The 17,448-nt window shown below is 36.8% G+C and overlaps 2 protein-coding genes across 2 annotated transcripts in view; one reads left to right on the forward strand and one right to left on the reverse strand.

Annotated features, from left to right (window-relative positions):
* The window catches only part of wscd2 (WSC domain containing 2), a 34,801-nt gene extending 28,419 nt beyond the window's left edge, over positions 1-6,382 (forward strand). Inside the window, exons 7-9 of the mRNA XM_022751747.1 lie at positions 1,162-1,326; positions 1,415-1,615; positions 4,826-6,382. Of these exons, the coding sequence (XP_022607468.1) occupies positions 1,162-1,326; positions 1,415-1,615; positions 4,826-5,178 (719 nt within the window). The 3' untranslated portion in view covers positions 5,179-6,382. The remainder of the gene's footprint in view (positions 1-1,161; positions 1,327-1,414; positions 1,616-4,825) is intronic.
* Positions 6,383-8,315: 1,933 nt separating this feature from the next.
* cmklr1 (chemerin chemokine-like receptor 1) lies at positions 8,316-10,741 on the reverse strand. Its single transcript, XM_022751760.1, has 2 exons — positions 10,651-10,741; positions 8,316-10,542 (listed from the first exon to the last, which is right to left on the reverse strand). Exon 2 carries the CDS (start codon positions 10,506-10,508, stop codon positions 9,477-9,479), a length of 1,032 nt encoding a protein of 343 aa, XP_022607481.1. The 5' UTR covers positions 10,509-10,542; positions 10,651-10,741; the 3' UTR covers positions 8,316-9,476.
* Positions 10,742-17,448: the final 6,707 nt, after the last annotated feature.

Genomic DNA, 17,448 nt, shown 5'->3' on the forward strand with positions numbered 1-17,448 from the left:
ACGTGACTCTACCCCAAGACCAATATCTGTTGATTCAGCATAAAGCGTATACTAAACTGGTCTCAATGCACGGTCAGCAGTATGTCAGCAGCATTTAGTGAAAACAAATCGCAGTGCTGTAAATTCTGCATATAATATTTTATGTATTTCATGTGCTACGTTTTATTTACATTTGACCTAGATTTTCCTTAAGTGAAGTTTAATATATTTTATGTGCTTTTAATTATTTCTTATAACATAGTTTCGGTAAAGTAGGGGGGCATTATGGATAAAATCCTCTTTCACCATATTTGTAATTCTATTATTGCAGTGTTGATCTACAGTATATTGTTATATAGTAATTTGAGAATGTCTGTGTTTGGCTTCTTCAGCTAATTAAACCCTACAGTGAAGTGAAGTACAGTGTCTTCTTTAAGGATTGAGTTTTTATCGTGAAGCTGAAAAATGTTTCTCCACAGAATTACCAATTTGAGGGATCCTTACCAAAAATATTTATGTTGTAAAAAAATATTATTATCAGTTATTAGATTTTTATTTTCCTCGATATCATTATCCAGTATTAGTCAGTTTCTGGGGTATGTGTTTTTGTGAGCAGTGTTTTCTCAATGCAACAGACAGCTTGGCTTGGATAAGCAAAACTACAGGGCCCCGTAAACGAGGGGAGTTTTAAAGCTGGGAAACAAAATCATAAAAACAAGCAGCTGTGGGAAGTGAACTTTGAAATACAGCATTCTCAGAAATCTGCACCTATTGTGTATCCACCCTTAAGGGCTTAACCAACACATTAACATCACTATGTGGGCAATATTATGTAATGTGAGGAACAAGAATTAGTCAAACTAACCCACACAAAACAAAAAAATAACACCAGAACATGGCTGCATGCCTCTATTTGACCTTTACTCTTTCTATAAAGATGTTAAATGTCTTTGCCACCAACGTTCATTTGATTTTTTAACTCCCTGTTATTACAAAATTTAATAAGCAGGAAGTGCCTTGCTTTTCAGAATCTGAAGCTTGATTGTGTTGACTTGTCTAATATCACTGTCCTTCACCCCACATCTGGAAGAGATGAACAGATCAGGTCCATGTTTATCACTGCAGAGTTTTCTGTAATTCTTTACAAATCTACATAGCCTGTTGGTTTTTGTGTATTGTCAGATAACCGCTGCATGGACCGACACTTCCTGCCCACCCGTGCTAAGCAGCTGGTGGCCCTCGCCAGTTTCCCTGGAGCTGGCAACACCTGGGCTCGCCACCTCATAGAGCTCGCCACCGGCTTCTACACCGGCAGCTACTACTTTGATGGCTCCCTTTACAATAAAGGCAGGCCTCAGCATTTATCTGACATGATTCACAAACATTAATTAATCTGGATTAAATATATTCACTGTGGGACATCATTGTTTCACAGGATTTAAAGGGGAGCGTGACCATTGGCGGAGTGGGAGAACGATCTGCATTAAGACACATGAGAGCGGCAGGAAGGAGATCGAAGCCTTTGACTCCAGCATCATCATGATTCGAAACCCCTACAAAGCCCTAATGGCAGAATTTAACAGGAAATATGGCGGTCACATTGGGTTTGCCTCCCAGGCCCACTGGAGAGGGAAAGGTGAGCAAATGAAGATAGTAACAGAGTGTTTTAATAATGCATACGGTAATCATCAATTACAAAGACCTTTATCAAACTAAACTACTGACGTGCAAGTATGTTGTACACAGCAATGTAAAGCTTTCATACAAAAATTATTGGCAAGGCAAAATGTAAGAATCTGTGAGCATATGACCAAAACACATCCAGTTGAAGGGTTAGAAATGAAATGAATCATGACCAGTTTAACAAGACATGTTTTTCAGCACTGTTTTATCATCTCCATCCTTTAGACTGAAATTTCACAGATGGTCCAGTGCAAAAGGAAAAAAAAAACTTCAGCTCTAGTTATATATATATAATACAATTAAATGGAAAACTACATTTTCCATTCTGTCTTCTGTGGGAGGATGTGACAATACTTAGAAAAGCAGAAAGTGAAAATAGCAAAAGTTTAATAACACCGTCAAACATTAACAGGGTAGTTATGAAGTTACAGTGAATGGTAATGAATGGAGGAATAAAATCCAGGTGTGTCTCAGTGGTTTGACCTTATAACCAATGTGGTTGGTCATAAAGTTTTCCATTTGAAGATAGCACAAAACCATTTCCGGCATACCAGGCACGATGTCAGTATCTGTTTTGAGAAATGAGAAATGAAACAAATTAATCAGCCCTCAGTCTGGTCATGAGTTGTGACATCAGCTGAAATCAGCTTGTTACTTGGGCACTTGTTCTACCTTTCCTTTTGAAATGTAATGTGTATATGTGCATGTATATATGTATAGTTGTTCTCATTCTCCATAGAAATTCTTCCCAGTAGTAATGATTATACACTTAATGTAGTAGTAGTTGGGCATTTCTTCTGTGGGAGAGTTAGATGAGAGAGTTGATGCAGCTCTCATGTCTGACCGTTAAATATGACACTAACAGCCAAGAGCCGGTTAGCTTTGCTTTGTTTTGTCCAACAGTAACAAAATCTGCCAACCAGCAACCTAAAGCTGAAGCAACTAAACATTATCTTCAGACCTGTGTGAGGCTTTCCAAACAAATGGCAGTCTAATGCTGTACATCAAAACAACATTGTGTTGTTATTAATACACCAATTAAAATCACATTTGTTTTTTGTAAATAGAGATCTTATAGTTAATGATAAAAATTGTGTGTCTTTGTAACAAAGAGCATAAAGACAGTACAGTCCCTTGTTTACTGCCTTATCTTTGAATCTTTGGGGGAGAATATTCTAATAATTATCCACTTATTCTCATTTGCTGAGAAGCTTGAATAATTACTTCCCAAAATGTCCAACGTATCCTTTCAGAAAGGTGTTGACCTGTGGGAGCAGAACAATACTTAGAGCCTTTATTTGACAGTGCATGTTTATGTAGCCAAGTAACTTCCTTTTAAGATGACGCTCAAGAAGTAAAAACAAATCATCCTAAGCATTCTGAAATAATCAGCTGCTTCATTTATATACAAGTTGATGTCAATATACCATTTTAAGAGAGTGCTACATTGATGTTGCACTTTGAATGGTTTGATTTGTCCCTTTTTATCCATTCTATTGTGTGATTGATTTGGACATTTTGTCTTACATGCAGTGTGTCACCCTCCAATGTGGAACCGTTTAGTGATTTCTCAGCACAATTTATTCAAGTGAAATTCCTCTTGTGGTTATTACAAACGTCATTGTTCATGACATAATTACATAAATTAAGCGTTAACTCTTTGTTTATAAAATTAAAGATATTTTATACCCCTTGCTACAATATCTTTATGTTGATTTTCTCACTACATTCACCCAGTGTGTCTCGGTTGCCATGGTAACTGGTTTTGTCTTGTTCGCCTATGGTCTCTCTGACTTTCTGTGAGGTTTAATCGAATTTCCAGAGGCTGGAGAGTTGCCGACCCAGCAGTTGTCTCTCTTTGTGGGAACATCAGCACATTCGCCCTGCCATTTCCAATGAATGTTTACTCCTTGTGTTGGTGGGGAAATAACGCGATGACATCAGTACAGAGAAAGGCTTTTTGACAGCTGCCACTTCGAATACAGAGAGAGGCTCTGGTCTGAGAGGCAGTGTGACATTGTGTACGGGCCCCACATGTACAATTTGATTCACTCACCTCTGCGGAGGGAGACTGTAGGGCTCGGATGATGTTACAGACACTGATGCCTTCCAGTGTGGCCCCATAAAGTCAACTCAGGGGCAAGTGTAACTTATTTTGGAGGGCATGTCACATTACAAAGCACAGTCTGCTATTTTCCAGTGTTATCTGGTGGATTTAGTTAAAGGCGCTTACATAAACCCCTTTATTTGGTTTTCTGTAGTCAAACCTCTGCTAATAAGAACATAAGTATCTTAACGAAATTTGATATTCAGTCCAAGATCAGCAGAACAGGATGTTCGTGTTACAGTTTATTTTGTCATCGTCTTATTTTAAGCTCTACCTCTTTTGAAAGCCTGATAAGAAGGAGAACAGAGCCAGTGTAGTCAGGGATGCAGTTCCTCAGTGTTTTCTACACAGCTGGTTGTGCTTTTTAAATGCGGTATATAATATTCTGTCCAGTCTGGTACTAAAATTGCTTCCCTCATTGCTTTCTGAAACAGCACTGCAAAATCAGCAGGCTTTAAACTTTAACGACAACCTCTCCTAGTAGTAAAGAGGCGCACTAATGCAGCACAGCTCCTGCCAGCCGCTGCTTTTATGGGCCAGTAGATTGTCAATGAGTAAAAAGTTGCAAGCAAAGGGTTTTCCTTCAGAACCTCCGCAGTTTGATTGACAACCAAGTTTTTGCATTTTGTTGCCCTGTTTCAAGATCAGGGCCTGTATTTATCAATCTGCTAAAATGGAAATTCTTCAATAAAATCTAAAAGCTACTTTTGCCCACATTAATTTATTAGAGGAGCAGACAATGAGCAATTAATTGTGTTTGCAATCACTTTTCATACACACTTTTCATTTTGTCAAGTCCTTGTTATCCTCCTTGTTATATATCTCCTTGTTACCCTGATGTACTTCCTCCTCTACCAGCTGTAGAATCTCTTCCCTGTTCCAGTAGCTGTTGGATCGCTGTTAACAATAGTTGATTACAATGTTAAACTTTAAAACTGCGTGGTTGAGTGGTTGTTCTGTCTCCCATATTTCAATTTGTGAAATATCATGGGCTTTGTTGAGAGGATTGGCACCTGTAAGTATAAATAATTGTGTGTGCTCTCATTTCTCCTGCAGAGTGGCCTGAGTTTGTGAAGAACTATGCCCCTTGGTGGGCGTCCCACACGTTGGACTGGTTGAATTATGGGAAGAACGTCCACGTGGTCCACTTTGAGGAACTGAAGAGGGACCTGTTCTCCCAACTCAAAGGGATGGTCCAATTTCTGGGTTTGAAGGTTTCTGAGGACCGCCTGCTCTGCGTTGAGGGCCAGAAAGATGGAAACTTCAAGCGATCTGGGCTGCGAAAACTTGAATATGACCCATATACGAGCGAAATGCGAGCAAACATCAATGAACTGATCAGAACAGTAGATGCTGCCTTGAAGAAAAGAAACATGTCTGGAGTTCCAGAGGAATATATGCCAAGATGATACATGTTCCCTTTTTTCCTCACTTATTTGGACTGTTCTTTCATCAGGTTCTGCACCATGTTTTGTAGGATTACATGACTTAAATAGTTTTTACAGCTATTTTTCAGAAAAGTCATATAGGTCAAAGCTGTAGTGAAAAGAAATCAGTGTCTTTACCCTCCTATTTTCATTTTTTATTCATCTTAATTTTCTGTGCTAAACAGCAGCTTAATGCATGGATAGAAGGGACAGTTTTGAATGGGTAGGTTTGTTTTTCTCTTCAGCTGAATGAAAAGAATAAAAAGCACTTCTTATCCTGCTCTATGCACATGCACTCTGTAGGCATGTGCACATGCCTTAACAAGAAGAAGGTCAATAGCTGTGACTACAGAGATCTGACTGTGCTGGGTGATTTGTTGCCAGCGAAAAAACATTTGACATTTGAGAAGATATAATACAATACACAGTAATATACAGTGCTGCACAGTGTGTTGTATGAGCTTATATTGCGCAAAAGAGAAATAACAATTATGAGAAGACAAAACATTGAATTTTCCGCTGCTATCACAGTTACAGAACAATACTATTTTATACATGAACTTCACTGAAAACCTAAAAACTTTTAACCCTTTGTTAGAGGGGAAAATGCAATATGCAGGCTTTAACTACCTGATGATGATACTGTGTGTTTCCAAGTTTTTGTAAGTTATTCAACTTACTGTATGTACGAGAAATGATGTTTTTAATGATGAAGAGGTAAAGAACTCAATTCTCAGCTCCTCATATTCAAGAAGACAAATAATCCCTCTTGAAGGCACTGACTCAAGGAGAGAAGAGGATTTATCTCGACAGCATTTATTTATCTCTGGTGTGCAGTGCACATGTTGACTAATTTGGTTGTGACTATGTTTTCTTAACACTGGACTTGATGCAGAAATCCAAAAAGCACTATGCTGTGCACAACACTTGCCCCAAAGATCACTGAGGAATTAGGCATTACGCTCATGTTATAGACTGGAGGTTACCTTTAGAAGTAGTGATCGTTATAGATTTATTTTTAGTTAATCATACTGAATGTGAAAACTGTTTTTTTTTTATTATTGCTTTGTTGTAAGGACAGCTATGAACAGTTAAAGCTGGTGATAATTTTACTCTTCATAATAAAAAAAAAACCCTCTCAAAGGTGTGAAAAATGCTCAGATTTTATAAGCAGCACGTCTTATAACAGTACTCAATGTGCTATGCCATATGCATAAAAATAAACAAATAAATGAATATATACATATATAAAAACACTGGTGACTGAGAGACAGAAAACATTAACTGACTTCCATTTTCAATTTAATATAAATATATTTTTATAGTGTGTGCTGACACATCAAAAATATTTGTATTGCAACAAGCAAATGGGAGAAGTTGTTTCTATTTTTAACACATGCTTTAAACTTTATTGGCTCTCGCTTTCATTGACAAGCAGGCACTTTCTGAACGTAGGTGTTATATTTGAATGTATTTTCTATGGAATGAATGTAATGTGATAAGGCCCAATAAATGAGTACATTCAATAAGTTGCTATGGCCTACTCTTTTTCCAAAATGAAATGACTAGTTAAAAGGTGATGTGTTTTTGAAGATCAAAGAAAATCTGGATCTCCCCAGGCTCCTCTGCTAAACACATTAAGCCATAGAATGAATAAAAGCACTACTTAGTATTCAGATTCTCTAATTAACATACTGTATAATACACCTGAACATATGTAAATACACTAAATGAATTGATTGTTTTATGGTCCAGTGTGCATGGCTCAGATTTCCTGCAAAACATTGGGAAGGTTGTTCAGCAGCCAAGAAATAAACACAACCAGAAGTCTACAGCGATGCTAGCAGCGCTATGATGGTCAGCGCTTAATGCTAACCTCTGCATGCTAACATTTTCACAGTGACAATGCTAACATGATGATGTTTAGCAGGTATAATGTTTACCATGTTCACCATCTTAGTTTAGCATGTTAGCATGCTGGCATTTGCTAATTAGCACTAGACACACAAAGTACGAGGCCAGCAGAGGGGCTGTGAACCAAAGTATTGGACAAATTAATATTTAAACCTGATCAAGACGCTTTATGAAGTGCTAAAAGTTACAAACGTGTTTCTGACCACCTGGTGAATGTAAGTTCAGTGTTCACTCTCCATTTTGCTCTGTTTTGGTCTCAACCAACATGTGGCTCTTTAGCTGCAAATGCTAATCTCTCTACTATCTTCACCAGCTAGTCTCTTTAACTGTGTGTCTGCCATTTGGTGACACAGCTGCCCACTGCAGCTCAAAATGAGGTTAAGAGTAAGAACAATAACAACAAAGTTTTGTAGCCTACTGTAAAGCTGAAAGATTCTGAAGCGCTCTGTAGAGCTGAGGGGAACCACTGAGTCGAGTTATACTTCTTGAGTAATTCTTGAGTGTTGTACATTTTGAGGAAGCTCTCTCAGATTAACACATGGCCCAGCTGTTACATTAAAAACACATTAATGCAGCTTTAAATGTAAACTCTGTCCAAAGTTTCAATGTGACTCACTGTTTGTGTTTTATGTAACATTTGGATTCCCTCTGCCCTCCACTGTTTCGACACAAAAAAAAGAGGAAAAAAAAAAATCACGTGACGCTTATTTTTTTATGATTCCTCTTACGTTGTTGCTGGGCAGGAAGTAAGTGACTTTAGAGAGATTCTTTTCAAGGGGAAAGGTCCAGTTCAGATACACATTTATTGTATCCCTACACCTTCAGGGGAAGAATAATTTTGACCTTGGAGATGTGACACTAGTGTATATTATATACAGTATATCATATTTCTGTTTCAGCTTTTATTGTTCCAGAATTGTTTGTCAAAATTTAGCCTGAAAACATGTTGTGTAAAGAGATTACTCTTTTCTACTGGCCGCTGGTGTGCAGTAATAGGGGTGATATCATTGTACTGTATACAATACATGTACGCATATTACTGCAATTGAGGCATGACTGAAATGAATAAATTGATGCTAACCATTTTCTGACTGCAATTATAAAATATCCTAACTCTTCTGACTTCTCTCTTTTAACTAATGTTAAAGCTCTCATTGCCTTTACCACCTTTTTCCAATCATGACTATGAATAAATTACAAATAAATACTTTTCTCAACATGGGATTACTTCATTTATTTCAAGAATATAGCTTCAAAATGCAAATAATACCCCAATATTGAGAGATTAGAGAACACATCAAAGACCTGGTTGTAATAGTTACAGCTTCATTTCAGAAAACAGAAACAAGGAAAAAAAAAACATTGAAACACTCATTGCACAAATCACATTCAATGTACAGTTCTCACACATGAAATAAAAGAAATACTTGTCCATTCAACAAACTGTTTTTGCCAACTGTTAATAACAGCTGTGTGTCTGGTATTTGTACTGCATCATGATTTCATGACTGCTATACTGAGTTGTTAGAAAGATACATTCATCTTACAAAACAAACCCCTTTCAAAACATGTTTAGAGAATGAATAGCAGTGGAGGACTCCTGCTATTTCTTTACTTACTTGCTCATTCATAAGAGAACTAACTGCATTGCACAAAACTCAACCTCAACATCCCCCTATTTGTAAATGCTGCAACAAAAATAACTGTGTGCTGTGGTGTCAGTAAGCAAAACCAAAAAACATTCTTTTCATGGGTGTGAGGCCAGTTGAGGTTTCATGTGCATGAAAAAGAAAAACCACTCATTGGTTGCTTTGATGCTATGAGCATCAAGCTTATCATTTCCGTTCAGAAGTCAAGGAAGCAAATATCAACTTTACATCACTTATACATCAAATTAACAAAAATAATGATGGTACATTTTTGTGAGTTTAGTATTAAAAGATATATTTTACAGCCCCTTTATTTTACAACTATAATTCCTCTGTGTGCTGCTGTTAAAATTGCCTGCAAAACCATGCACAGACACTGTTCTGAAAACACTCGGTCTGCTAGATGAGACTGATTCCACCCATCCTGCAATGCAACATGAGCTAAGTACATGTTTAGATATTGGCTCAAACTTGCAGATTCTTCAACCACATTCTGTGTTTGTGAGCCTACTTTGGGAGCAGAGATCTTTATCCTGCCAAGAGCAGAAAAGTGCAACAACAATGCTCATTTTCAGAATGAATCAGTACAAATTTTATTAATGTGTGTGTTTCCACAAGCAGAGGCATATTTTGTTATCTTGTTAATTAATTGCATAATTAGAAAGAGCATTTTGTTGTCAAATGAGTGCCCAGAGTGAAAGGGTTTTGGAGATACCTCTAGATGTGTGTAGAAGCTCTTCTGTCCACAGAGCTGGACCTGGACAGGTATTGGCTGGTGGTGCGGATTTCTTCTCCCAGTGCATTCTCCATTTTTGAGAGCACAGAGCTCTTGAACTTCCGCTTGAAGTCGTTGCCCATGAAAACATACAGCACTGGGTTGAGGAAGCTGTTTGCTGCTGCCATAGAGGTGCCTACTTTGAGTCCAATGACTAAAATACTGTGGTTGTAGTTTTGGTGGTTCAGCTCAAGTAGGACGAACACGTGGTAGGGCAGCCAGCAGACGAAGAAAGCGACGACTAATGCGGACATCACTTTGAAGGGTTTGGAGGACTTGGTCATCCTGTTGGTGCGAAGTTTGAAGATGATGACCGAGTAGCAAATAATGATGATGATGAAAGGGACAACAAATCCTGCAAGGAAGCGGATCACTGCAACTATCTTGTGACTGTGTTGGTTCACTGTATAATTGTTGAAGCAAGAAGTCCTACCCAGGTGGGTGCCAATGTCCCGAAAGATGGCAGAGGGAATGCTCAGAGTGACAGCGAGAAACCAGGCCATCACTACAGCAATGGACGCCTTTTTAACATTGCGCTGGTTCTGGGCCCAAACTGGAAACATGACGGAGATACAGCGGTCGACACTGATGATGACCAGGAGGAAAATGCTGCTGAACATGTTGACGAACATAACGGAGGAGGTGAACTTGCACATGAAGAGGCCAAAGACCCAGTCCTCCATCACCATGTTGGTGATGCTGAACGGGAGAAAGGCACAGAAGACGAAGTCGGAGATGGCGAGGCTCAAGTACCAGGTGGTGTTGATTGTCTTCTTCATCTTGAAGCCAGAAATCCAGATGACCAGGGCATTCCCAAAGAAGCCCAGCACGAAAATGACCACACTGGCCACCAGCAAAAACACACACAAGACATTGTTTAAACATGTGGATTTGTGCTGAAAAACCGGTTCCTCGTATGGAGTCAAATTGTCAGAGTAACTATAGTTATAATCTTGATAATCATATGAATCCATTGTTCTTTAAGGAGAAGAGCTGTCTTAGAGATTTCTGTGGAAAAAGAAGGAAAACATTTTAAATGATTTGCATTTTTACAGATTCAACATAATTTTCCAATAATGTTTATGGCATTTTTTCTTTATTAAGATGAAACAATACCTGCAGGACAGACCTTCCACTGCGGTTGACTTGATGATGTTCAGAGCAGAATGTGCACAGGGTTGAGCTGTTTCCTCTAAGTGCGTTAGAGGTACTGCAAAATCAGCTGACTGTGTGGTTTCTCAATACTTCCATCCCCCAAATACTTTCAGTACTGCATTTTGAGGTCTTGCACCTTATTGGACACCCATTTTGTTTACAAGCATTACATTATATTTATAATATGGTTTTCGATCCTCCTCCTGTGAAAAAGAAAAGTATCTTAATTATCACACATACTTTTACTCCCGTGTCAGAGTTTAGTGATATGGCTCAGATGATCTTTCCTTTGCCAGATGCTTGTTACTGGCCAGATGTATCTGTTCAAAACAGTCAGGAAAGAATGTAAACCCACAAAATTATGTGCATCTTAGGCAATAAAAATACTGATTTGATATTTCAAACCCCGCTTATGATGCAGATGTTTCTAATAACAAAAAGCAACAGCTGTGGTAAACACAGGTCAGAGAACAGCGCTGCCATCATTACTGACAAAATCAGCCTTCTATGGTTGTCCTGTTTCATGGACTCATAATCATCGAGGCAGATGAAATCGTTCACCGCATTCCATGTTTCTCCTGAACACGAGTCAGTGGCAGTAAGAACAGCTGCAGGAAGAAGAGACACAGCTACTTAGTTAAGTTATTTTGTTTTGAGGAGGTTATCATGAGTGAGGAGGACAGCGCTAATCCTAAACATAGCACCAGATTCCTGATTCAATCACAAACTTCCGCTGTTGAGTTGGACTTCTGAACTAGTGAACCCAGGTGCAGACACAGACAAGGGGAAGACAAAGGTATAGGTTAAAAGATAATTTATTAAAGATAGTGATGGAGATGATTGGTGCTTTGTGGTAATGACGGTGGAGACCAGCGATGAGACAAGACAAGGAGCCAGGGGCTGGAGTCAGGGGTCAGGGGTCAGGGGAACTGCAGGGGAGACGAGGCAAGAGTCAGGAGACAAAGAACATGTAATGGGCTGAAGCAGAAGTGCAAAGTAACAAGAAAGCTGGAAGTGAAGACCAATGGAGGCAGAAGCTACAATCTGGCAGGCTGGTAGTGGCAGAGCTGGCTATGTAGAGAGCTTGATTATGGTGATGAGGAGCAGCAGGTCTGGTTCTGCTCTGAATTAAGCACACCTGCTTCTCAGACCATCACACACAGAGATGTAGGGGGACTGACAGGTGAGGTTGCTGACGCAGATGTGACACCCACTTTTCCAGAAGATAAAAAAACTGATCAGATACAGGGGGATGAAAATGTGATTTAAAAAAAAAAAATTGCCCTGCCACCTGCTTGATAATAATAATACTAATACTAATACTAATAATAAAATAAAATAAAATAAAAAAAAAAATAAAATAAAAAAAAAAATAATAATAATAATAATGAAGCACTACAATTCCTCTAGTTTCTGATTGTGACACTGTGTTATGACACTGATGTAGCTCACACAGTTATAACATTGTCTGTATAGTTTTCCCGTTTCACAATGACTATTAAAAGCCTTGCACACTCATGGTAAACCATGAATTTAATTAATTAGGCTGTGTAGTCCTGTAAAGACTGCTCTTGATTTATTGTCTCCTGGCCTCACGTTATTTCTAGACATAATTTCCAATATGACTCTGCTCACTTTCAACCTGAGCAGACGTCCAGTAAGCCAGCACCAGTCAAAACAACTGTGTGTTGTGCAGAGGCTTTAAGAAGTGAGAATGAATCCATCTGAAATGCAGTTTGTACACAATATTTATTATATAGCCGACATCCCCCACTCATAAAAGGATCCTACATTGTGTGTGTGTGTGTGTGTGTGTGTATGTGTGTGTGTGTTTGTGTGTGCGCGCTAATAAACAAGCGCTTCTAGACATATCACATAATTTATCTTCTGTCTCTTTGATATTGCAAGTTATGATATGTAATGAAAACTTTCCTTAGCTCTGCAGAGGCATTTACAATCCTACTACTGAATGCTTAATGTGTTTGCCTTTTGTATTTTTTTATACAGTGAATCCCATTCTTTCAAAACACTTAGTCTGAAACAAAGAAAAGAAGTAAATCTTATCTATGAAGTGGCTTTGGCTCTGAAACAATAAAATTAACAATGAATAATTAACACAAGCGTTTACTAAACTGGTCCTTTTGTGTTGGACTATACTGTAAAACAGCTTCAGCTAAACTATAACTATTTTAACATTCAGAATACAATGAAGTCAATGCTGATGAGACTGGAGCTTGCACTGTTGGCAGTTTGTTCGTCACTCCCCTATGAGAATGTTACTGCTGTCAAAAAACTTCATTTCCACACATAAAAACACATATTAGCAGAGAAATATGCACTCTGGTAAATGAAAAAACCTAATTGTGTGCAGCATGCCTACCTGACCTATTTAGATGCATTTCATCTAAATCACTTTCACTGCGGAGGGCATGCAGACCTGTCAGTGCCCTGCAGATTGGATTTCCTAATGAAGGTTGAGGTTATAAATAATCAAACACATGCACAATAACCAGGTATTAGCTTTCTCTGGTAAATGCACAGCAAACCCTCTGAGGAAATTCTGGGGATGCTTTATATTTCAGAAGATGCTTCACACTTTGATAAAGAACGAAAGGCAATTTTGCTTCCTACTTCTATATACAGAAAACATACTTAAGGAGTTAAGAGGTATTTGAAATACGGTTGATTTAGGTATTTAGGTGATTTAATGAGTTTTATAGAAAAAAAATCAGAATTTAAAGAACTATATGTGTTGTATCCAAGGTTCAGTGGAGTTTGGAGCGACCTATACTGGCATCAAATTCACATTTATCCTGAGTCCACTGTGCATTTTAACATATACACAGAGAAAATCCAGTGTATCTAAGCTGAATGCATCACAATGACTCGCTGGATTCAGCAGGGTGGCACTGTCAAAAGAGGGAGGCAATCTTTCAACAAACAACTTAATTTCAAGCACCTTCTGTATCCTGATGGACAGACCTTGAGAAATTCAAGCTGTGCTGCACTCTGATCTCACTATAGAGGACAGAGCCTGAAAAGAAAATTTCCCTATTAGCAAGAATAAAGCACCAAGGGTGTATGTTTGCATATCAATGGTAGGGACATGTCTATGATGATGTTTTTTGACGTTTTAATGTCGTCCTATGACGTTTTATGCCTTACGGTACTATGAAATTTTTTCACATTTACACACCCTACTATACTGTGACATTTATATGCCGTATTATACTGCAACATTTTTGAAATTTTTATGCCTCACTATATTATTATGTTTTTTGACCTTTTTATACTTTACAATACTATGACGTTTTTGACATTTTAATGTTTTCCTATAATATGACTTTTTATGCCTTCCTATACTATGACATTCTTGATGTTTTAATCTCTTCCTATGACGTTTTATGTGTACTTTACTATAATGTTTTTTGACATTTTTTCTGCCATACTATACTGTGATGTTTTTATGCCTTACTACCCAACAACGTTTTATGTCTTACTATACTATGACGTTTTTTTCACACTTACAGGCCCTACTATACTGTGACGCTTATATGCCATAGTGTAATGCAAAGGTTTTTCGACATTTTTAAGTCTTACTATACTATGAAGTTTTTATGTCTCACTATACTATGACGTTTTTTTCACACTTACAGGCCCTACTATACTGTGACGCTTATATGCCATAGTGTAATGCAAAGGTTTTTCGACATTTTTAAGTCTTACTATACTATGAAGTTTTTATGTCTCACTATACTATGACGTTTTTTTCACACTTACAGGCCCTACTATACTGTGACGCTTATATGCCATAGTGTAATGCAAAGGTTTTTCGACATTTTTAAGTCTTACTATACTATGAAGTTTTTATGTCTCACTATACTATGACGTTTTTTTCACACTTACAGGCCCTACTATACTGTGACGCTTATATGCCATAGTGTAATGCAAAGGTTTTTCGACATTTTTAAGTCTTACTATACTATGAAGTTTTTATGTCTCACTATACTATGACGTTTTTTTCACACTTACAGGCCCTACTATACTGTGACGCTTATATGCCATAGTGTAATGCAAAGGTTTTTCGACATTTTTAAGTCTTACTATACTATGAAGTTTTTATGTCTCACTATACTATGACGTTTTTTTCACACTTACAGGCCCTACTATACTGTGACGCTTATATGCCATAGTGTAATGCAAAGGTTTTTCGACATTTTTAAGTCTTACTATACTATGAAGTTTTTATGTCTCACTATACTATGACGTTTTTTTCACACTTACAGGCCCTACTATACTGTGACGCTTATATGCCATAGTGTAATGCAAAGGTTTTTCGACATTTTTAAGTCTTACTATACTATGAAGTTTTTATGTCTCACTATACTATGACGTTTTTTTCACACTTACAGGCCCTACTATACTGTGACGCTTATATGCCATAGTGTAATGCAAAGGTTTTTCGACATTTTTAAGTCTTACTATACTATGAAGTTTTTATGTCTCACTATACTATGACGTTTTTTTCACACTTACAGGCCCTACTATACTGTGACGCTTATATGCCATAGTGTAATGCAAAGGTTTTTCGACATTTTTAAGTCTTACTATACTATGAAGTTTTTATGTCTCACTATACTATGACGTTTTTTTCACACTTACAGGCCCTACTATACTGTGACGCTTATATGCCATAGTGTAATGCAAAGGTTTTTCGACATTTTTAAGTCTTACTATACTATGAAGTTTTTATGTCTCACTATACTATGACGTTTTTTTCACACTTACAGGCCCTACTATACTGTGACGCTTATATGCCATAGTGTAATGCAAAGGTTTTTCGACATTTTTAAGTCTTACTATACTATGAAGTTTTTATGTCTCACTATACTATGACGTTTTTTTCACACTTACAGGCCCTACTATACTGTGACGCTTATATGCCATAGTGTAATGCAAAGGTTTTTCGACATTTTTAAGTCTTACTATACTATGAAGTTTTTATGTCTCACTATACTATGACGTTTTTTTCACACTTACAGGCCCTACTATACTGTGACGCTTATATGCCATAGTGTAATGCAAAGGTTTTTCGACATTTTTAAGTCTTACTATACTATGAAGTTTTTATGTCTCACTATACTATGACGTTTTTTTCACACTTACAGGCCCTACTATACTGTGACGCTTATATGCCATAGTGTAATGCAAAGGTTTTTCGACATTTTTAAGTCTTACTATACTATGAAGTTTTTATGTCTCACTATACTATGACGTTTTTTTCACACTTACAGGCCCTACTATACTGTGACGCTTATATGCCATAGTGTAATGCAAAGGTTTTTCGACATTTTTAAGTCTTACTATACTATGAAGTTTTTATGTCTCACTATACTATGACGTTTTTTTCACATTTACAGGCCCTACTATACTGTGACGCTTATATGCCATAGTGTAATGCAAAGGTTTTTTGACATTTTTAAGTCTTACTATACTATGACGTTTTATGTCTTACTATACTATGAAGTTTTTTACGTTTTTATTTCTCACTATACCATGACATTTTTATGCCTTACTATAATATAATGATTTTTGATGTTTTAATGTCGTCCTATGACCTTTTATCTGTACTATAATTTAATGTTTTTTCTGCCCTATTATACTGTGACGTTATATGCTGTATTATACTGCAACATTTATTGACATTTTTATGCCTTACTATACTATGAAGTTTTGTGACATTTTATGCCTTACCATAATGATATTTTTTGGCATTTTTCTATTTTACTATACTATGATGTTTTTTGACATTTTAATGTCTTCTATGACGTTTTTATGCCTTACTAAAGTATGATGTTTTTTTGACGTTTTAATGTCTTCCGATGATGTTTTATGTGTGCTCTACTATAATGTTTTTTAACATTTTTTCTGCCATACCATACTATGACGTTTTTTTCACATTTATATGCCCTACTATACTATGATGTTTATATACCGTATTATACTGCAATGTTTTTGACATTTTTATGCCTCACTATACTATGACGTTTCTTGACAAACTTTTTATATCTTACTATAATATGACATTTTTTGACGTTTTTATGCCTTACTGTACTTTGACGTTTTTTGACGTTTTAATATCTTCCTATACTATGACTTTTTATTGGTTACTACACTACAACAATTTATGCCTTACTATACTATGATGTTTTTGACTTTTTATGCCTTACTATACTATGTCATTTTTTGACATTGAACACTGTGTTGCAACAAGTATTATGTTGCTACTATTTAGTATAACTGGGCCATAATGTACTGTAAGATTTTGATGAAATGATCTATACACAACTATGAAGATACAGAAATCATAATTAATTTTGAATTCCATACTCCTTTAACACAATGTGATCTGTGAATGTGCTAACAAAGGTATATATTGGGTGAATTCAACCATATATTGTAAAATTCAAAGCTCAGTTATAGGTCTTAAAACCTTTTCCATTTTCCATTTTTCAACAGCAAAGCCTTGAATACCAAATCTTTGGTGTGTTTTACAGCACATTTTATGAAACAGAGTCGGTCTTCACTATATACTATACATATTTTTCAATGTATATTAAAGTTGTAACTATATTACTGTGAGAAATTAAATACCAACCTTTGCTGGCTTTCAAATTAAAAAACAATTTTGTAACAATTCAAAAAAAATACAAAGATAACAATGGTACTAAAGACTTTGCACTTGTCATTTTTTGTTGC

The sequence above is a fragment of the Seriola dumerili genome, unplaced genomic scaffold (genome assembly GCF_002260705.1).
Source record: "Seriola dumerili isolate Sdu_G_001 unplaced genomic scaffold, Sdu_1.0 BDQW01000017.1, whole genome shotgun sequence".
In the NCBI taxonomy this organism is placed as follows: Eukaryota; Metazoa; Chordata; class Actinopteri; order Carangiformes; family Carangidae; genus Seriola; species Seriola dumerili.